The following is a 22,654-nucleotide window of genomic DNA, read 5'->3' on the forward strand; positions in this document are numbered from 1 at the left end:
TAGGTCTAAAATACAATGTCATGATGCCTGAGCTGAATAGTCACTCTTTGTTTACTGTGTACAAGACTGACTAATAGCATGCAAGACTAGTTAGTTTCTGATTCTTATATACATAGATTGCAGTACAGGATGCAAAGAGAGGGTTTTATTGATGGACAGGAAACTGTATTGATGGTAATTCATCAGTATTTCTGCAGTCAGAAGCAGACATGGTTTCTATTTGTGATGCACTGTTTCCAAACTTGGGTAACTTCTGTACTATGCAGGGTGGATACTTTGGCCAAATCAGGAATACAAAAAAATCTTCTCAGAGATTGAAAGATGCATTACTGGACCATGATCTTGCCCTTCCACTGTGCCTGCTTATGGCTCAACAGAGAAATGGTGTGATCTTTCAAGAGGGAGGGGAAAAACATCTGAAGCTGGTGGGAAAACTGTATGATCAGGCAAGTAAAAACACTTGCATTTGTAAGAACCCCTCCTTTTCTGTGGTAACTTCTGGTGGTATTCTAGCACAATACGTAAGAATTCAGCACCATAAATAAGAATATATAAGAACTCAGTACCATAAACACAAATATATAAGACTTTTCAAAATGAGTTGCAGTGATCTCATTAAAATTATATGGGTGTATTATATATGTATTATATTGACAGGTGACTTCTGAGTGAAAGATTAAAATATGCTTTGTCATAAAAAGTTAAGTTCTTGTATCTTAAGTTGGCTATTACGTTTTTCTGATCTTATTTTGTTAGAGGATCCTTCCTTTGCTTTTTTTAAGAAGCAGCCTGAATTCTTTTGCTGCCTTAGGCAGTAGGAACTAGTTTTATTTCTTTCTGGTAGAACAGAATGCTCTTGTAGTTCTGCTGACTCTTGTAGGGCTCTTTTTTTGGTGCAGACAGAGTTGAGTCAGCATTGAGTGACAGAAGTATGTGGTGTGGCATGGACAATTTAGCATCTCTGTTGCCCATGAGAAAATTCTTGCTGTACAATGTGTTAACTCTTTTTTTTTTTTCTTTAAAAAAAAGCTTTCAAGTTCTTCATAACTTCACTTTTGAACAAAATAATACTGTTTGCTAACTTCTTCTATCTTTCACATGTAGTGCCATGACACCCTCGTACAATTTGGCGGGTTTTTAGCGTCCAATCTAAGCACAGAGGATTACATTAAGCGAGTGCCTTCTATTGACGTTCTTTGTAATGAGTTTCACACACCTCACGATGCTGCGTTTTTCCTCTCGAGACCCATGTATGCACACCATATTTCAGTAAGTACAACTCTTCTGTTTGCCTGCTGTTAGTGCTGCTATATTACATGTTACCAACATATGTGTTAGGTTCCTGCTAAAGTTTGTTTGCTAAATAAAACTTGCAGAAGCTTTATGAGTAGAGGTAGAAAGAGAAGCTGTGGGCTGGAACAGTTATCCTTTATCTTCATAGAAAATATGGCCCATGTGTCAGCTTTCACACAACTGACAGAAATTGTAGCTAATGAAGTAATCTCTTCTGATGATTTGGGTGATCAGTAGTTCTCTCCCTCCCTGTTCCACCAAATGAGTAAGTTCTTCTGTAGATGTTTTATATGGATTTTTACCGAGGAGGAAAATGTTGCAGCTGCCAAAAGGTGTGGTATCTCAGGAAGTGTCAGAAATAAATTTTTCCCTGCATCTAAAATGTTAAATATCAAGAGCAATTTTTATTTGGTGTAGTATAATGTGTTACTATAACAACAGGTAGAAGCATCAGTGAAGAAAGACAAACCCATCCAGTATGGATGAATACTAAAAATTCTGTACGATGTTCTGCAGTGCTTTATGACATTTCACATGTGTTAATGTTTGTTGTATAGAAAGGCTTCTGAGAAAAATTATATTGTAAAAGTTAAAGTATATTGTTTGTGTACAAAGATTACAAATTTCTCATTTTTCACTTTTTTTGTCCACAGTCAAAGTATGATGAACTAAAAAAAGCTGAGAAGGGAAATAAACAGCAGCACAAAGTTCACAAATACATTACATCGTGTGAGCTGGTGATGGCTCCTGTTCATGATGCTGTGATTTCTCTGCACCTTCCCAAGGTTTGGGATGACATCAGTCCTCAGTTTTATGCTACATTCTGGTCTTTGACAATGTATGACCTTGCCGTCCCACATAGTAGCTATGACCGAGAAGTCAATAAACTTAAAGTCCAGATGAAAGCCATAGATGACAATCAGGAAATGGTATGTTGATATAATTTTATGGTCCAGTTTAATCTTTCTAAACTTGAAAGACTTTTTAAATCTTACATTAAGATCATCTAGGTCTGGGAGGCTTTGTCACCTGATTCATCCATTCTGATTTGTCACATTCACATACTCTCCCTTATAATTCCTGTGTTAAAAGTACCAATGACTTCACTAAGTGAAAATTACTGGAAAATCTGTGTTTCAGAAAACAATCTGACACCTGTATCTGTGGCTTAGCTGTTCACTTTTGTCCTAGCGTTAGTCAGCCAGTGTTCATAAAATCAGTTGATTACTAGAGCAGAACATTATTTAGTGAAAAAGAAAGCTTTTCAAGTATTCTTGAGCATTACCAGGAATTAAATTGCTCTATCTATAGCAAGTGTTAGTATAATACTGAGTAAGTTGTGTTGACATTTTTAGCCTCCAAATAAAAAGAAAAAAGAAAAAGAACGTTGCACAGCTCTTCAGGACAAGCTCCTTGAAGAGGAGAAGAAGCAGCTGGAGCATGTGCAGAGGGTTCTGCAGAGACTGAAACTAGAGAAGGATAACTGGCTTCTGGCAAGTAAGTGTGTGTAGGGGAAACACTCTGGATGTTTTTGTAGTCATCACTGTCCCCAGAACTAAAAGTTCAATTTGCACTAATACTTTTAATGTTGGTTTTAAAAATTGATCTCTTTATATGTTGAGGTCTGTTAGCAAGGTAAACTTTTAATTAGAATGTAATGTGTCTTTGCTGCAAATGCCGAATAGTTGGGTTTCAGGGAGGTGTTTGTTTCTTGCAATGTCAAGACCTTTTAAATAGTGCACTAACTTAGAAAATAAATAAGAGATTGACCAATTCAATGGAAAGTTGTAATTGCAAGATGGCTTGCACTTATTTACTGCAGTTAGAATGCTGCTAAGTTAGGATAATTGCTACATTGCAAGAAATGGGCATGTAAACTCTCAATGAGTGGTTTGAGTTAACTTCGTTTGAGTCCTGTGATTAGGAGCAATGTGCCAGTATTTCGGCAGTAACATAAACCGTGTTCCAATGACAAGACAAGTATTGTGCCAGCCTAGCAGCACCACGAAATGAAACAGCATGCAAGTGTTTCATGTGGCAGATATGCAGGAGGCAGAACAAACTTCTCTTCTCTGGCAAAGCCTCTGTAATGTTTCATATTGATTGTGAACCCTACTAGTATGGTTAATCTGAAATGTTTTTCTCTGGTCAGTTTTCTTCTCTGGAAGAACTTCCAGTTTGTAACTGGAAGTAGTTGTTCGTCTGTCCCAAGGAGCCTAGCATAATCCAGTGGAAAAGCGTTTTATTGTCCGACTCATGTAAGACACACCCAACTGATTGAATGAAGAAACATTGACAGTTAAATCAAGAAAGGTTATTCCCTATAAATGCTTAATGTACTGGTACGGGTAGCGAATTAGCTACATGAAATTACTGATTGAAAAATTACTACTGATGACTGAAGCTTGGTCTAGAGCTGTCTGATAAATTTGTCTGCTTAAGGAAGCACCCAAAAGTATGAAGAAAATTGTTTGTGTAGATATGATCTGTATATAAACATGTGCTCTTAATACAGGCATTTGTGGGGTACAGGGAATAGCTTATTGTTGGCTCTTGAATGCTCAGGCTTCAGCTGCAAGAAGTTTCCCAGCATTGCATCCGGAGACAAACTTCACTTTTTCAGCAGTTTCCCCATTCAAAGAAATGATCTGTAATTGTGCTATATGAGGAAATTGAACAGCACATCCACTATAGTAGTATTTTTTATTATTTTTAAAAATTACTTTTTTTTTTTCTTTTTTAAAAGACTCGCTTCTAGTGTAGATACTTTTGATAGAGGGGTTACATCACTAAGAGTAGGTTAACTTTTGGCAGAATAAGTAGACTGGTAGTTTTAACAGAAACTAGCTATTCTGACTGGCTGCTTACTCCCTTTACTGTTATACTTTTGAAGTAAAACTTACTCGTGATTGTTCTGAGCTGTGATTCCCTTTTTTTTTTTGTTTTGTCAAAGGCTTGTTATAACCTCTGAGGGATAGATACTAAAATGAAATAAAAATCAATATAAAATTTTTAGTTAAATAAAAGCTGCCAGTCCTTTCTTGAAGAAGCTTTATTCCATGAGTATCACAGAATTGACGCAAGTTAATCCTGGGTCTTATGACTTGTATACTGCAGCCTGTGCAAGAGTCCCAGTGCAAAACCACCAGTTGCCCTCATGAGGATCATGACTGTTCTTCCTCTGAAGGCATCTGTTTGCAGTCTTCAGTTCTGTTCTTTCATCCATATGTTTATTTTTCTACCTTCCTTTTGTGCTATACATCCCTCACATCTTCTTGACTGAGCAAGAGCTGCCATGGGACCAGTTTGGGTGTGTGTTCAGCTGTTGTGTTGACCAACCAGTGGTTGGTCAAACGGAATGGGTAACTGTTGAGCATGCAGTGCAGTCTTTACTCAGTGGTAGAATGAAACTTTCACAAAATGTGTGTGTATTGGGGTGGTGGTTTACCGAATACTGTTCCTCTATTTAAATGCTGTAATTGTTTCGTTGATTGAAAAAATTATTCTTAAGGGGTTGTACACAAACAGCATGTTCTTCCATTTCTAAGGAAACTGAGCTGAAAGCCCCATCTAGAAAGGAGAAAACAAGTATTGTAGAGAAATAGCAGATGGTGTTCCTTTTGCTAATGTGCAGAATTTGAGCAGTTGGAGAAGTTTACCAAAGTTTTTTCTGAGCCTGTTTTTTTCCCCCCATTGTGTAGTAGAAGAATTTTCGCAGTAAGAAATAGATTTGCTACAACCGCCCTCCTATCCTCTTCCCCATCCTCAAACAGTTAAGCTTATTTTGGCTTTTTCTGAGCAGTGCCAAAGATGTGTCTGGAATACAAGTGGCCTAACATACAAACTGGACAATTGTGGATGTGTGATACTGAACTTCTTGGGGAGAGAATAGTTGAGTGTTAACCCATTAACTTTCTTTCTTCCTTTTTTTCTCTCAACTTTGTTTTTGAAGAGTCTACCAAAAATGAGACTATCACAAAATTTTTGCAGTTATGTATATTTCCTCGATGCATTTTTTCGGCAATCGATGCGGTTTATTGTGCTCACTTTGTAGAACTGGTGCATCAGCAGAAAACACCCAACTTCTCCACACTTCTCTGCTATGACAGAGTAAGTAGCTAGAATTGTGTGTGTGTACTCAATTACTATTATGAGCATGTGTAGTATCCACTAGTATCCACCCTGCCACCCAAAAGAGGTAAGCAAAATCATTACCTATGTTTAATTCTAGGATCTGTGACAATCAAAAGTTCCGCTTTGTACTTCAGATTCTAGAAACCAAGTTTTCCTAGCGCTTCAGGGGTTTATTTTCAAGAAATTTCACTTTTGATTTATCCTAATAAGACTAGGGTTGTAGAGCAAAGTCATTAGCAGTCATAAGAGTTGCATTCAGGTTTTGAAACCTTCCAGTGGTCTGCATTTCTCAGCTAACCCTCCCATTTTAGCTGTGTGCCCCCTACTATGTAGTACCAGCTTTCTTATACTTGCCCCCCACAAGCAGCATCTTTAGGACCCTTCTGACCCTGGTGAATGGTATTACCAACAGTGGACTAATTTGTATCACTGCTGAGACATGGGAAGGGCCTCCCACAGTGACATGGGGAGTATTTTGATAGCAGTAGCAGCCTGACTTTCTGGGTAAAACGGGGCAGCTGGAGTAGGCATTTGTTCAGGCTGTTCTCACGGTTGATATATCCTTTCTTTTTCTCCTGGGGAGGAAAAAGGTGGAGAATGTAGATGGAAGAATCTTGCAGGATGCATTCAGCTCTAACAGTACCAGCTGACTGTACTGTTCTGGGGTATCGGAACCATTCTGGCACTTACTGCTATAAGAAGTGAAATTATTAAGTTAGTGTATCATCTGTACAGCTATAACAGATTTGACTGGGAGCTTTGATTAAAAGGATGTGTGTGGGGCTGTATTGTAAAAAAAATTATGGTGGAGATTGAATGTTCATATGAAAACAATTAACATTGTCTGGTTTCCTTTGCGATGAGACATTTGAAGTAGGTATCTGCTTTAATTTCATGGGTCCAAAAGAGCATTCTTAGTGAAATATTCGGTCCATGTTCTAGGTGACAAAAGTAGGCCACTGCATGAGCCCTCTCTTATGAACCTGTGAAGGCCAGGAAAAAAATCCTTTTGCATCAGCTTGGCTAGTAGATGTTTAATTCTACCTGATCAAATAGATTATTAATTTGAAAACAAAACAGTTACATGCCAGTGAAGACACACTTTAACTATGGAAAACTGTGTGTCAGCAGCAGCTATATGCAGTGCTTAGATTCTGGGCTAAGTGTGAAGGACCAGCAGTTGGATAATAAAGTCTTGAAAACAAACTGAGAATATTTTATAAGAGATCTCCTTTACATTTAGAAAGCAACTTAACAGTGATTTAGATGAGAGAAATTTGAAATTCTTATTGGTTCTTGTTCCTTTTGTAATTGAGTAAAGTCATTGTAACTTTTTGTTACTGCTTTTCACAGGTTTTCTCTGATATTATATATACAGTTGCAAGTTGCACTGAAAATGAAGCTAGTAGATATGGCAGGTTTTTATGCTGTATGCTAGAGACTGTGACTAGATGGCACAGCGACAGAGTCATATATGAAAAGGTATGTGAAGTTATTAAAACAAGTTCGCTCTTGAGAATATGTAATGGCCACTTGTGTAATTCAGCCCAATAAAAATGGATTTAGTGACATCGTTAGTTAGATTTAAAAACACTGATTGAATTTGTCTGATGGCATAATCTTAGAATTGAGTTTCTGTTAATTCATGTAGTTTTAATAGAAGTAATATTGTATAGTGTCAAAATACAGTAGCTAAAAAAAATACATTTCTGATTTTCTCATAGCTTGTCTTGAAGATAATTTAGGGAGCATGTGGAAACTCATAATACTCCTTGCAAAAGCTAGTTAAATTATGAATAATCTTTTCTCTCGCCTACAACTAAGATTCAACATAAACAAGATCTTTTAAAAAAGTTTGTGTGTAAGTCTTGTAAAGTGTGGTCATGTCTTAGTCTTTAGCAGAATCAGTGGAAAAAGTGCTTCAGTTATCATACTAACTTTTGCAGAATTACTGTTTTTATGTTTCCAAAAAATATTTATTTCTTCTACGCACATGTAGGAATGTGGCAACTATCCAGGCTTCCTAACTATATTACGGGCAACTGGATTTGATGGTGGAAATAAAGCTGATCAATTGGATTATGAGAATTTTAGACATGTGGTACACAAATGGCACTATAAGTTAACTAAGGTAAATAAAGATGCTAAACAAGTTAGTTTTTTGAAAGCTTTGATTAAAAAACCCAACTTCATGAGATCTCATTTGTGTTCTAGGCTTCTGTGCACTGCCTTGAAACAGGTGAATATACACATATCAGAAATATCCTGATTGTGCTGACCAAAATCCTTCCATGGTATCCAAAAGTGCTGAATCTGGGCCAAGCCTTGGAAAGAAGAGTACATAAGATATGTCAGGAAGAGAAAGAGAAGAGACCTGATCTATATGCATTGGCTATGGGGTAACAACATCTTACTTTAAGAAAGTGGTTAAAAGTGGATCATGAAAGGCTTCTAAAGACTTGGAACTGTTACAGTCCTAACATTTGATTTGTACCTTATCACAGAAGATTTTGCTATCCTGCATCTCAGGGCTGGCAGTGTGAATGAAAACTTTCATTTTGTGCTGGGTGATCACTAATTTCCTTTACAAGACTCTAGTAAAACCTTTAAAATAGTAAAGACTTCCACTCCCAAGAGCATAGCTCAATTTTAGAGAAATACTGTAACAGCAAGTAGATAGGAGGGAGAGTAAAATGAAGCAAGCCAAAGGCTATTGATGCAAGACTGCTTAGATTTTGGACGTTTATATGATACTAAAATGCTTAGTCATGTTTTACATCTTTGCACTCATCACAGAGCCATCCATGTATGCTTGAGGGGCGATTCAGGTTGCCCTAACAGTTGTAAGGTTTGTCGGTAGGCTGTTTTTTCTGTGTGTTTGGCAGGTGTGTGTATGCGTGGTGGTGGTGAAGAGGGTGTGGAGGTAGGGCTTCTTCTGTGTCTAGTGGGTTTTTTGTTTGTTTTGTTGTTTTTCTTTTTGAGCTCATCGATAAAGGGGAAAGAAGCTGCGTATCAGTTGGGAAAAACTGAAATAAATAACAGATGAACTGTTAGATTAGATCCTCATTTAAAATTCAACCCATGTTTTGCTTTATGTTTGTGCATATTTAACAATCTGTGCGACTTGCAGCTATTCTGGGCAGTTGAAAAGTAGGAAGCCTTTCATGATACCTGAAAATGAATTCCACCACAAAGACCCACCTGCCAGGAATGCTGTAGCTGCAACAGTACAAAATGGGCCAGGTGGTGCTGGGATGCCTACATCTCTCACAATAAATACAGTTAGACTGGAAGAAGGCACTACTGAGGAGACTGGTAAACAAACCTATAATTACTATTTATTTTTAGTAGAATTCTTCTGCAGTTACAGGCTACTCTCTCAAAATTTGGCTCATTAAACTGGAAAAAAAAATTAAATAGGGTCACTGTGTGTTCTTTGTTATTAGTTGGTTTTGGGAGAGGGTGTTCTGCATTTAATTACCTGTTTTAACTGTTAGCTACACATGATCTTACATGAATATGCTTAGGTACTTATTTGAACCAGTAGGATGTATATTAACGTGTTGAAATAAAGCTGGTTTTTTTTTTTTAAAACAGATAAACTGAAGGAGAAGTCTCAGGGTGTGGTGAAAGTTATTAATAAAGCTGTCAATGCTACACCGAAGGTGACAACGAGCAATGGAAACAGTGCTTCTAATAGGTGAGGAAAAAAAATCTACTCTTCAACATTCTCTATTTTCTTCCTTCCAAACCCTAGAATTATACTTGAAACTGACCTGTCTTGTCTTTGTTAGTTTCAGGTTCCATATAAATTGTTCCCATTTCTTCAAAGTTTAATAAATGAGATTATTTCTTCCAAAATGCACAGCTGTACTGATCTGACACTGTTGTTAAATGCATTCCATTTTAGCTAAATAAAGATAAAACAAATGAGAGCATTTGCTTGTTGCTGTCCCGATAGAGCCAGCAAATCTGAAAACTGACAGTGACTGCTTCAGGAGGTTCTATTAAACCATCAGAAGTAAAGCTTTTGTGCTAAAACTAGAGCTGGTTTTATATGCATGTTAATTGGTCTTTTTATTTTTGATGCAGCAAAATTATTAAAGAGAAAGATGATAAAGAAAAAAGTGGGAAGGAAAAAGATAAAGAAAAAAAAGACAAGACTCCAGCTGCAACTCCAGAGATGAAGGCACTTGGGAAGGATGGGAAAGATAAACCAAAGGAAGAACGGGCAAACAAAGATGATAAAGCAAGAGAGATCAAGGAGAAAACTCCAAAATCTGACAAAGAGAAGGAAAAAGTCAAGAAAGAAGAAAAAGCTTCAAAAGAAGAAAAATCCAAGACAGTTGTTACCATCGTTGAGTCAAAGTCAACTGCAGAAAAGGAGAGAGAAAAGGAGCCATCCAGAGAAAGAGATGTAGCGAAGGAAATGAAATCCAAGGAAAATGCTAAAGGAGGAGAAAAGATGCCAGTAGCTGGGTCCTTGAAGTCCCCTGTTCCCCGATCAGAAACATCAGAATCTGAAAGGGGTAAGTTTGCATATTTAATTTCTGTTCTTGTCTAGGAAAACAGAATGTGTTGCTGGAAAATCACTGGATGTCAAAAAATGCTAGAGATGGTGAGAAAGAATTGCTACATAATAGCTAGCATTTTGGCATTGGCTTTTAAATACAGTTAGCACCTAAAGTAGGTGGTTGGGATATCTCCAAAAGGCAAACTGTTTGAATGTGTGAACTTCACGTATCTTCAGTGAATGCTCGTTTTCATAAAGGCTATAATTTTTTAGTATAAGTCTAAATGGTCTTTTATTAAAATGTGTAACTGTGACCTTGCAAGTTTTGCAAAAATTTAACGCAAAAACCTCAAGAGCATACTCTTGAGTTTCATCGTAACCTTTGAATTGAAAGGAAACGGGATGTTGAAGATGTAGGCCTTTGTGTGCTTAAGGACTACACAATAAGCTTTATCAGTTCCTTCTTATATTATGGGTTAACAAATCCTTCATGTTGATATCTTAAGTTCTTATAATCTGAGGCTGATGAGTTTTATACTTGCACTGCTTAAAGCAAACCAAGTAAAGGAGGGTTGTAATGCTTTTCATTGGGTTCACCTTTTCAGGGTCTTCATAGCAACTCTGAAATTCAGATACAGACTTAGATAAAATGGAAGTTAGAAAGGAGCATAATTTTGGAGCATTTTGTTCACATTACCCTTTTCCTGTAAACTTTCATAAAAAGGGTCAAAGCATGCTGGTAGCTCTAGATAGCTTAAGAAAAACAAAATTTACCTAGTGGTAAAACTTGAATTCTATCTTAAATTATTTTGGTAGTTCAGAAAGCCGTATTACTAGATTATCCTCTTCTAAATGTTTTTTAAATAATGCTATTGTTCTTTTCTTTCCTCAGAACAAAAACGCCGCAAAGTTGATACACATTCTTCTCCGTCACATTCCTCAACAGTAAAGGTTAGTATAGCCTGAGGAAGGCAGCACCCATGTTAGGCTCACAAGTTTGGGATGCCAATGTTCGACTTCCTTCAAGTTTTGTGCCAAGTATACACTGGAACCACTGGAGGTTTTATGTTGCATTAGAAAATGCATTCCTTTTCTTTATTGGCGGACTGTCTTTTTTTCTATAAAAATATTTTTAATTAACCAAAGTAATGCTTCAAGGACCTAGCACAAATTTTGTAAATAGTGTTTGGAAATGGCAAGAGAATTTTTACACAGAAGTGCCTCATTGTTTTAAGCAGTCAGTTTTTTTGGAGTGCAATGGTAGCTACAAGCAAATGAGTCTTTCCAGCAGAGTGGAGCATATTTTTCTGCACTTCTATTGAAGAATCTATAGCACTGAAGATTCCTGGATGATACGGGATGTACGATACCTCTGAATTCATCAGGCTTCTTGATGAGCATCATACCGATATGTGCCTTCTAAGGAGGAGTCTTGAAAGGAGTTCCATTTTAAAGTCTCCTTGGTGATCAGTTCTCCTGTAGTTGTGTATATTCAGTGCGCATGCAGCTTCTGTTGTACCTTCCCTTCGAGGTTTGTTTATTTCCAATGGGTTCCCACCATGTTGAGCCCTGCGTTACGATAAAACCAGATGTGGCAACCAAGCCTACTACCCAGCAAAGAGAAACCCCAAGCATTCAAGCGCAGCACAAAACCATGGGCGTAGCCTACTTGAAGACTCAGGGTAGCCATTCCTTGCTCCATATTTATTTTATTTCTAAACCATCTATGTTCATGGAATCTTTGAATTTGCAGTACGTTGAACATTTAAAACTGTAAGTTACTAATACTTCATCAAGAGCACTGTGATGGATTATGTGGGCCTTTAAACTTCACCATCTTACCAACTTTAGAACAAGCTTTTCCATCTTACCAACAAGCTTTTCTTTTTTTCTGGTTTTTCAAAGAGTACCTCTTTTTGTATGTAAGATTTACTTGAAAGATTTAGGCTAACTTTGGAGAACTTAAATAGCTGTTACTAGTTTTGAGGAAGCAGGTGACAGTGATAACTACTCAAAATGACAAAGTTTTTCATGCCTGTTTTTTGTAAATGGCAATGTAAAGTCATTCTAGAGTGACTTCTACCACATTTAACTGAAAGTGGAGAAGATACAGGTTTAAAAACATTTCAAACCTGTTTCACCTGTGGTTCAGCTGTATTTAGAGTTAAGACTTTTTTTTCTTTATATTTTGTCTTGGCGGGAGAGTGTTTTTTCCACTGTTTTATGAAGAATTAGATATAAGCACATTTTGTAGTTTACTTAATAATTGGGTCTAGAGAATAGTTATGACTGTCTCTTTTTTTTTTCCTCCTTCTTTCTTTTTAAAAAATATTTCAGTTCCCAGCTTTATTCAGTGTACAGTATTAACATAAGATTTATTCCAGAAGGAGTAGCTGCTTTTTGTTTCAAGGGTATGGCCATGCTTCCCAAAGTTCCTCTGGTTTCTGAAAACTATTCCAGCTTACGTGTCATCTCCATTCATTTTCTACAGGACAACCTCAACGAACTCAAGGACTCTTCAGCAAAGGTTTGAATCTTTTAGACACCACCAAAGTTTACTTTCATGTTTTGTTGCGGAGAGAACTTAACTTTTGGTCTTGTGACAAACCCCATCAGACAATTCAAATTCCATTACTGTAAATGCTAGTGTAGTAACAGAGGGATTTTTTCAGTCTGCTATAGAGAACCTCTGTACAGGCAAGAGGGATAGCAACATAATGAAAATCCCCTGAATCTACCATTCTGTCAATATTTTTAAGAGATTTTACGGGTCAGTATCTTTTCTGGTCCTCTCTGAAACTTGTAAATTTATAGAAATGTCCTTATGATTAAGCCAGTTATTTAGCTGAAGAGGTAATACAATAGTTAAAATAGTTCTTAGAATAGTTAGTTCTTTTGTGATACCACTTAAAAATAGTAGATATTTAAAACAAAAAATATTTGAAACATCTCTGGAACATCAGTATTCTTTCCCCTTACTGCTGTTGTATTCATATTTTAGTGCTATTGTACTATATTTCTAAGCATCACAGACAACCACCTAAATGATCGGTTTTGTGAGTTTGCCTCCTGTAAACGCACTTCAGATTCAGTGCCTTATGAGAATGTATGCTAAAGAATGCTTTCAAGAGTTCATAGAATCATAGAATACCAGGTTGGAAGGGACCTTGAAGTCCAACATTTCTTGGCAAAAGCACAGTCTAGACAAGATGGCCCAGCACCCTGTCCAGCCAAATCTTAACAGTGTCCAGTGTTGGGGAATCCACCGCTTCCTTGGGGAGATAATTCCCATGGCTGATTGGTCTCATTGTTGAAAATTTTCCAATCAGAATCTCCCCAGGAGTAACTTGTACCTATTACCCCATGTCTTTTCCATGTGACTCCTTGTAAAAAGGGAGTCTCCATCTTCTTTGTAGCCACCCTTTAAACACTGGACCATGGTGATAAGGTCTCCCCTAAGCCGCCCGTTCTCAAGGCTGTACAGACCCAGTTCTCTCAGCCTTTCCTCCTGTGCCAGGCTTCCCCATCCTTTGTGGCCCTTCTCGGGACCCTCTCCAGCCTGTCTGCATCTTTTTTATATAGCAGGGACCAAAACTGAACACAGTGTTCCAGGTGTGGCCTTACAAGCACTGAGTTGAGTGAGATATGAGTTGAATGATGTTTTGGAATATTGTGTTTTAGACAGATTCTGCTTGTTGCTTTTTTTTTTAAACTCAACCACTTGCATAGTAACAGTCACAACTACTGTAAACTTGCTCATACATTTAGGGTATGTAGCTAATAAGAAATGGATCAAATCTTCTAAAGTTGCTATTAAGATTTTTTTTGATTACGCAGTCGGTATCAGTGTGTACCTAAATAGCACAAATATTTATTGCTTGGAAAATGCTGACCATTTGGATTTTCTGGATAACTTATGGGTTTAGCTAGGTTTACTTATATTCACTTAAAAACGCATAATGGATTATCACTTCCTATTCTATATTTACACTGCTGTTTTACTTGTAGCTCTTCTTGTTTATACGAAGTGTTCAGAACACTTTGTATGTTTTAATTCAAAATAGCTCTGATTTTATAATGGACACTTGCTGATGGGTTTTTAATTGAATCTTTCCAGTACCAAACATACCTATTTACAGGGAGAGTGTATATAGGAAGCATCCTTTGATTCTTACAATTGATGAAATTACAGTGTCTATAGATTGAATCCATATACTTTCAAAAAAATGACATATCATTGTCATGATATCTTGTATATTTAAGTTTTTTGAAATTAGAAAACTATAATATTTGTCTTGAGCTCACATCTGTCTGAAGTGTGGTATATGGTAGTCCATATAACCTCACTTTTCCCTCCCTTACTGTATTAGTCAAGGTTCAGCTGGTTAATTGAAACTTCACTCAAGTTTTCATTAGTAAAGCTAAATTTTTATTTAAAATTCTTTATTTTACTTATTAATGCATTGATGTGGTAATCAAGCAGACAGTGGAGCTATTGTAATGAAATGATCAACGAACAGCTCTATTTTTCTAGTCAATTTGAAAAGTTAAATTTTAGAATTAACTATGATGTGTTTGTGTAGACTTAGCTGGAAGTGTATTGCAGTCATGTGACTTTCATGGATTTATCAGTTTAAGTGCTCGGGGGATGGGGGTTGTCCAACCCTTTTCTTTCCTCTTCTAAATGCTGCTTTCTGTTCTTTCTCACTTAATGAACTAATTTTCATTCTTTAGTGCCATTCTAACAGACCTAAGGCACTTCTTGACAATGTTCTCTATACATGGTGTAAGACGAGTTAAATGCTCTTCTTTACTGCCACGTACTTGTTTGGGGAAAGGATGGGGTATTCAGAAGCCTGTAAAACTTATGAGTTCAGCTTCCACGGAAAGTTAGTAGAAGTCTATTGCTGTTGTATGCTTACAGGCTTTCTTTATTCCTGATTTTGCCCAATTTCTGGGGCCAGACCATTGAAATATTGGTTTACATTGCAGGTTATAAAATAAATGGTGCCAGACTTGAGTTAGGTTTGTGTTTATTCTTGCTTTGGCCTTTGCCCAAGTTACACAACATGCAACAGTGCCCAATATTTGATGTGGTTTTAGTTAGCTGCATTTCTAGAAGCAAGCTGATAAAGCCTGATGAGCTAAATCCAGCCTTTTCTTGTGAAGCGGGGTGGGAGAGATGCAGTTTTCCAAAACTCTGCATTGGGATGGTAGAAGAGCAGCAGATTCTGTCGTGAATAACCGTGTGAACTTAAGAAATGGAGTAGGAGAAAGCAGAACTACGTGTTTGCTTTCTCACATGGAAAGCATCTCTGGAAGACAGCTGAATGGGGCTGTGTAGAAAAAACATATTTGCAAGTCACTTAAAAGTTGACAGCAAAAAAGGAAGCAAGGATAAATTTACTTGTGGAATGGCAATGTAGGAAATGGAACAAGAAAAGAGGAGTGAGGGAAAAGAGCAGAAAGAAAAGTATCCAGTGAAAGGAGTATTGAAGGTTCAGTCTCTGGTGTAGGAGGACAATAAAATTCCAGTTCAGTAATAAAAGCAAGAGACACCTAACATTGTCTCAGTGTGCCTTTTAACATAGGACCAGTAACATTGGTAAGTTAAACATTTACCGGAACTGGAGAAGGACAGGATTAATTTAACTAAAAGAATAAAATTATTTGAAACAATATTTGGTTTGGTTCAAGTGATTTCTAGATTGTTCTAAACTAATCTTCCACTTACCTCTTTCTTTGGTGTCCTTTTAAGTTGTCTCTCTAAAAAGAAATACAGAGAACATTTAAATGAAAAGATTTTTTTTCCAAGTAAAATTGATAGTTTATGAAACTGGGGAAAGATTATACAGATTTAAATCTGTGTGTTGCTGTAACTTAAATATAGAAAATACCAAGGAAAGGTGTTTTTAATTTAAAATGTGCTCTTATTGGTATTTTATGAAAAATATTTCTTAGAAAGATCCAACTATATATCTGTATTTAAAAAGACAGAATTAGTTCCTGTAACGCATTGGTATTTATATAATACATGTGCTACCTTATATATACACACACGGTAGCATTTAAACTTTGTCAAGTGTTATACTTGATGTTACTTTGACTTATTTTCTGTTCTTCTCCCCTGCGACCCCAGTTTATGTTGAAAATATTCAGCTTTGTGAAACTAGTATGTTTTACAGAGTTTATCAAAAGTGGTTAGAAGAGAGAATGGAATAACAATCTAGAACACATTATAGAGCAAAACTAATCCTTTTCTGTGTTCAGCTGCTTTCATCATTTGAAATTTAGGCTTAAGGTGGAGTTTTGAATTACTTTAGATGAAAAAACACATTATTCAAAGTATTGGCTTAAATAGTTTTAAATAGATTAAGATTATTCTTTAAAAAATCAATTAGAACCTGTTTAAGCAGCTGATTCCATTCATTCATTCCAGGCAAGATTGCAGGTGTTAAGTCAGTCCAGAAATCTGCGTATCCTGTTTCAACAGTACTGCTGTCTGGTTTGTTTTGATGTATCAAACAATACTGGTAAACAATGTTGTGTGTATTTAAAGTGTTTCAGTTAAGAGAAAGTGTTCTTGAATTTCCAGTGTTGAGAAAACAAAGCTGTAGGTTAAGATATAGATGACAAGTTTGAAAGTGTCTTCAATCACATTTTTGCTAGTAAACTATTAATGTTTAATTTTGCTCTTTGAGCTAGATCTGTTATGTTAGAGTAAGACTTTTTGTTTACACATCTAGGAATACATATTAATATTTGGTGATATTGCCTTAATTTAACAGCACTACATTAACCATACTACTCCAACACTGTCCAAGAGTAAGGAGAGAGAAGTGGACAAGAAAGATTTGGACAAGTCAAGGGAAAGATCCAGAGAGAGAGAGAAGAAAGATGAAAAGGACAGGAAAGATCGAAAAAGGGTTGGTGAAATTTTTATGAACTAGTTTAGAAAGTTGGTAAATAATTGGAAAGCTTTCTGTTCAAAGTCCTTGCAGTAATAATTGGTTGTACAGCCTGTCCAAGCAGAAGTGATCCATATCAGGGTTGTTTATCTTCTGTTCTGTTACTTTTTCAAAGGTCGGTTTACAGTAATGAAAAACTTCTCCCTTCAAAGCCGATCTCAAAAAAGCTTTAAACGAGATGTGATAACTCAGTTACATTTTAAGTATTCAACAATTAGTTCTCCAAAATAACGTTGTAAGCAGGTGCTACTTCAGGAGTATGTTTTAATCTGCTAACATCTGCACAATTGTATTTGGTGCCAGGATCATTCAAACAGTGACCGAGAGGTACCACAGGATTCAACTAAGCGACGCAAAGAGGAAAATGGGACAAGTACGTATTTTATTTTGTGTGTGTGTATTAGGCTTTTACTTGTTGTGAATTATAACTTTCTGTTGTGTTTTTAGCTGGTTCTTCAAAACATAGTAAAAGTGAAAGTCCTTCTGATTCCCCTCGCTTAAATGAAAAGGAGAAGGAGAAGAACAAATCAAAATCTTCAGGAAAAGAGAAAAGTGATTCAATTAAAGCAGAAAAGATGGAGAAGAGCTCCTCTGGTAGCAAAAAGGTAAAATAAGCTATTCTCATTTTCTTTTTTTTTTTTTTTTTTTTGGTTGTTGCTGTTGACAGAACAAGGTGATTCTTTTTTTTCCTAAATTTTATTGCTGCTCTATGGCCTAAATTGAAAAGATATGCTGTGAATGTATAGGAAAACACTTCTGGAAATTCTGGTGTCTTGTGGCTCTAAATATTTTAGCAGTCACTCCTGGCAGGATAAATTGGAGGAATAGTTCATTTTAGCAGTAGCCAGGAAAATTCAGAAATTATTCTACATTATTCAAAACCTAAAAAATATTTGCAGACTGGTTTGAACAAATGTGTGAAAGCAGGATTCATTTACATATAAATAGTGTGCTTGTATTCAGATTTTTAAGTGCATGTGTCAGCACAGCTTTTTTTTTGTGAAAACAGGTAAGTATGTTGTAGTCATATTTGTAAAACACCAAACAGTTGTTCCCAGTTGTTGTAACTCTTTAGTGATATCAGTTATCATAGAACTGTAAGACAAAGTTAGAATAATCTCAGAAATCATAGAAGCTGATTACTGTCATTCTGACTGAATTTTTTTAGCTGTGGCAAGTTATAACTTGATGTATAATTCTTCTAATCAGACTGTACAATATATTCTATAATAACTGTTTCATGTGTATTTTTTAAAGGAATCAAGACATGATAAAGAAAAAACAGAAAAGAAAGAAAAACGAGACAGTACTGGAGGGAAAGAAGAAAAGAAACAATATCCTTTTACACATTAACATTTCAGAAAAATACAGAAAATAAGCTTCCTTTTATGTAGTAAAATATATTTTTTTCCTTAACGTTGAATCTACTCATAAATCTTCAGACAAGCACAGATAATGAAGTTTGTTCCAGTCAAGGTAAAAACTTTTATGATTTACTCTGACTTGATACCTCCTGTGGCTCCTTTTCACTGGTTCACAAACAAAACAGCCTGAGTGTGAAAGGGCTGAAATTACCCAGGGTGGGTTTTCAGTTGTTTTGGGGGGATTTTTTTGGGGGTGGTTGGGTTTTTTTTGTTTAGTTTTGGTTTTTTGGTTGGTTTGTTTTTTTTTAATCCTATCCCAGTGAAAAAAAAATTCCCCATCATCAGCACAGAGATTTTTATAGATGCTCAAATTCTTTTGGCCAAAAGGAAAAGAAAAAAAAAAAAAAAAAACAACAAAACAAAACAGGGTGGGATGGGGGGGTCAGCAGTGTTTGGTGTAGTTGCATGTTTGGCACTTTCTCCAAGAAATGTTGCTATACAAAATAGAGGTGAATCCATGTGATCCTGATAGTCATCAGTTCTGATAATCTACCTGTTAATTAAGAATATGCTGTCTAATATGTTGGAAATTCAAGTTTTGTATTGTCATCTTATTTTATCTTTAACAAAAGCACTAGCTTTTAAACCAAATTGCTATATAGTGTAGTAAGTCAGTTCATTATCTCTGCTTAATCTTTTATCTGATCAGATTTGAGGAGGAAGAAACCAAAGGAAAACTTTCGCATGGAGGCATTGACTATTTGCAGAAAGAAAAGAAACTTCAGAGTATTTTGAGTAACCCATATTGAGACTGGAGCTTTTTAGAAAAATAAATTGGTTTTTTTTGAAGTTGACAGTGTTCTGAACTTTTTTTTTCCCCCAGACCTATGCAAATATGTGGAGAGTTAATGAGGGTGGGTTTTTTCTCCTCTTTGCATCTAGCCATTTTAAGAGTCTTGGAATGTTTCATTTTCAGTTATTTGAGAAGGAAAGGCAAGTGCCCCAGTGAACTTAAAATTAATTCACCTGACCTACTCAACTGGAGTCACACCAATCTTTCTACATAATGCAGTGGACAATTTTACACTTTAAAAAGTGTGTATATGTTGGGTAGACATGAAAATAACTGATAGTATTCAACAAATATCAAAGAACATAGCTTTTCTCTCTTCACAAATTGTCCAAGTGCTTTATAATTCTTATGTTTGTTCTCTATTTAGAATTGATGAATTGTTTCTGTGAAAACTTTGTAGATTCTGTGAGCACTCAAAGTGAACACAAGCAGAAATGAAAATTTTTTTATTCAGTCACAAATTTTTCACAGTTTGAGATTATTTGTTTTCATAGAGTAATACTGTTCTGACTACTGAACACCATATAAGGCAGGGAGAGTTTTCCTTTTTATCAGACAAACCGATACTGTTACAGAGAGGGGGAAGACAACATTTTTAAATGCACAAGTCCTCCTTTGTCTTAAATTTTGAAGAAGGATTGATGAGGCTGAAAATTTGTCCTGTTTTCGTGACTGTCTTGTTTGGTCTAGAAAGTGATGCTACCTTTCACCAACATGATTTGTTGTGAATTCCATATAAAGATCTGGGGGAGGGAATCTTTTTACTGTGAGGGTGGTCAAAAACTACAACAGTTTGCCCGGAGAGGTGGCGGAGCTGCCGTCCTTAGGGTATCAAAACCTAAGTTGGCAGGCCACAGCCCTGACCAACCTGCTCTAGTTAATGCTGCTTTTTGAGCAAGGGTGGTGGACTGGACAGTCTTCAGAGGTCCCTTCCAACCTCATTGCTTTTGAAATTAAATTATATGGGTATCATGTTTGAGAATACTTAAGGTGATATTATATGGCAAAACTTAGTGGAGAGATTTATTGGCTATGGACTCTCAAATTAACATTGCTCCTTGTAGTGGCTGTACTTGCTTTAGGTGTCAGAGAAAGACCATGACACGTGGTCTTCTCTTTTGCCTCTGTCTAACTAAAACAACAGAGGCCAAATCTGAAAGGTGTAAATGCTTTGCTATTGGGAATTCTTTTCCAAGAGGCCTAAGAATTATAGGATGGCTTATATAACACTTGCAGAGGAGTGTTTTGATGAGGGTCCAACAAAACAAAACAAAACAAAAATTTGAATTCTGAAATCTTCTGATCATTTGGGAAATGTCTTCTAAAAAACATCTCCACACGTGGATTGTGGCCTCATAGAGCAAAGGGGGGATTATTGGGGGGGGGGGGGGGGGAAGGGAAAAAGGGTCTTGAGTTTCATTTGGTGACATTTCTTGATCAGGCACTGAAGCTGAGGGCAAATTGTGGAGGGGTTTTGGGTAACAAAGCTCCTGCTGATACTGTGTGCTCTTGGAGTGTGTTGGTAGAAAAAAGGATAGGAGGTCAGGTTATTGCTGCTTAGTACCATTTCTCTTTAGTTTATCTTCTTGAAATAATAGAAGATGTTTCTGTGAATAGCTTTCAAACTGAAAAATATGACCACTCTTTGGAAAGAATTTAATGGAATTTTTTGACTCTTTGTTCTTCATAGCCATTATTTTCTGATCACTGTGGGTGAATCCCCCCCCCCTTTTTTTTTTTTCCATTTCTTTAAATGTTACTTTTTGGGGGGAAAAAAGCAATCTTGGTAGATGAAGTTCACTACTCAGGACTTGCAGCTGCTTTAATAATAAAATGTGAAGTTTTATCTTGACTGGCAATTCAATATAAAGTGAGGATTGTCATCAATTGAAAAAGCACAACTGTGTGTGTATGACTGCATCATGATTTAAGCAACAAGTGCTTAGGTAAATGCCAGTTGCACAGTAAAACTCACATCCAGCTATGTAATGGGCTAAACTGGAGCATCTGGCCTAGAATACTGGCAACATGCCATCGTTGGTGTAGTGAAGTATGAAAAAATGCCTTTTATAGCAACATGGTTGTGGAATGTCATCCTGTGCTCCTGTTAAATCTTTTATAACATTCTTCCTAATGTGTAATGTCTGATTGACTGCATTTATTTCTTGCCTAATTCAGAGAGTAACATTTTGAGAAGGTTGTACTTCTAAAAGAGGTTTTTACCTTCACAAGTGACTACTTGTTTCTTATTTGTATCTTCAGATTAGTGTTTCACTACTTACAGTGCAGTGCTCACATTAATATAGTTCTTGCTGTGGATTAAACTAGAGTTGGGGAATGGATGACTGATGAAAGTAGTTTTATTCCCCCTCCCATTTTTAGCATTTTATTCCATTCACAATTCAGAGATCAGTATTCATTTGAACAAGATCTGATTCCAATTATGTATGCCTTTGTTGCAGGTGAGATTGAAATGAGAAGATATCCAGCTGTGACCAGAAATGTATTTTCCAGAATATAGATTGCACAGAAATTTGTGAATGAAGAGGACCCATCTGCATCTCCTTAAATTATTCAGTTCTCTGCTTTATTTCCCCATGCTGAGGATTTAATTGTTGAGTTGTACATTACTGTATTTTAACTTGTTGCTTAGTTTCTTACACATTTATTTTCAGTACCTGGCTGAAAGTGTTACCTATTCCATATTTTAGCACAATGTGCTGCAAACAAACAGTTGCCATAGTGCAAATGAGGTTTCATGTGTACAGAGTTCCACTTTAGGTTGTCGAAAATACTGCCTGAGTTTAGTAATTCTTTCAATCTGAAATGCATCCTTTTAGATGTTTGAAAACCACAAATAAACAGTTATTGAACCTTTTTGGATTTACCTCATTTAAACTCAGTTTTTATTTATTACTTGGCCTGTTTTTAATATCAGTGACTAAAAAAAAAAAAGTCAAGTGGGAGCACTGTTTTCATGCAATGCTTAGGGATTATTTGTATATTATGTGTACAACGTTGACTTGTTTAAAGAAACAAAGAATGAACCCTGTCCCTTCCATCCCAACCTAAACCTGTGCTCAGTTGTCCCTTGCTACACCTTTTGTTTGTCATGTTGTTTTTAGATTGATTGGAAATGCTCTCTTCAAAACTGAAATAAATTAAGTTTCAATTACAGCTACAGGAGCTTTGTATTGCTGAACTTTAGTCTGAAAAGTTTCACAATGACATTTTTAAAAAAAAAAAAAGAAATTTTTTTATCTGCTGAATTCTACCAGTGTAACCTTTTTTCTAAATAAACAATAGTTTTCTCAATGGGTCGTAAATCATTCTGTGTGTGGTCACTTTATTGCTTTATGTATTGTTATGAAAATTTGATACTAGTTGGAATTGAGGGAGGGTGCTTTCTGCCTTCGCGCAGGAGCCCTCTGTACCTGCTCGCTGATCAGATGCAACGGGTTAGTTACGCAGCGCGGTGCCTGTCGGGAAGCGGCAGATGCGTTAAGCTTCTCCGGTGTTTTTGAGAAGC

The 22,654-nt window shown here is 36.4% G+C and overlaps 1 protein-coding gene across 8 annotated transcripts in view; it reads left to right on the forward strand.

The window, feature by feature from the left end:
• THOC2 (THO complex subunit 2) overlaps positions 1–22,420 on the forward strand; it is a 57,211-nt gene extending 34,791 nt beyond the window's left edge. For 3 of the 8 annotated variants that reach the window (XM_075720846.1, XM_075720850.1, XM_075720848.1), the window contains 19 exons: positions 267–446; positions 1,105–1,269; positions 1,947–2,222; positions 2,649–2,790; positions 5,246–5,403; positions 6,781–6,909; positions 7,427–7,558; positions 7,642–7,826; positions 8,558–8,742; positions 9,025–9,127; positions 9,520–9,956; positions 10,833–10,891; positions 12,432–12,467; positions 16,729–16,866; positions 17,212–17,281; positions 17,356–17,513; positions 18,166–18,242; positions 18,337–18,384; positions 21,588–22,420. In XM_075720846.1, coding sequence (XP_075576961.1) covers positions 267–446; positions 1,105–1,269; positions 1,947–2,222; positions 2,649–2,790; positions 5,246–5,403; positions 6,781–6,909; positions 7,427–7,558; positions 7,642–7,826; positions 8,558–8,742; positions 9,025–9,127; positions 9,520–9,956; positions 10,833–10,891; positions 12,432–12,467; positions 16,729–16,866; positions 17,212–17,281; positions 17,356–17,513; positions 18,166–18,242; positions 18,337–18,364 — 2,658 coding nt within the window. In that variant the 3' untranslated portion in view covers positions 18,365–18,384; positions 21,588–22,420. Of the gene's footprint in view, positions 1–266; positions 447–1,104; positions 1,270–1,946; positions 2,223–2,648; positions 2,791–5,245; positions 5,404–6,780; positions 6,910–7,426; positions 7,559–7,641; positions 7,827–8,557; positions 8,743–9,024; positions 9,128–9,519; positions 9,957–10,832; positions 11,714–12,277; positions 12,358–12,431; positions 12,468–16,728; positions 16,867–17,211; positions 17,282–17,355; positions 17,514–18,165; positions 18,243–18,336; positions 18,385–18,981; positions 19,098–21,587 lie in introns of those variants that run through there. The other 5 variants (XM_075720847.1, XR_012831611.1, XR_012831612.1 and 2 more) reach the window with 5 other exon arrangements.
• Positions 22,421–22,654: the final 234 nt, after the last annotated feature.

Source organism: Pelecanus crispus, chromosome 13, assembly GCF_030463565.1.
Source record: "Pelecanus crispus isolate bPelCri1 chromosome 13, bPelCri1.pri, whole genome shotgun sequence".
NCBI classification, from domain to species: domain Eukaryota; kingdom Metazoa; phylum Chordata; class Aves; order Pelecaniformes; family Pelecanidae; genus Pelecanus; species Pelecanus crispus.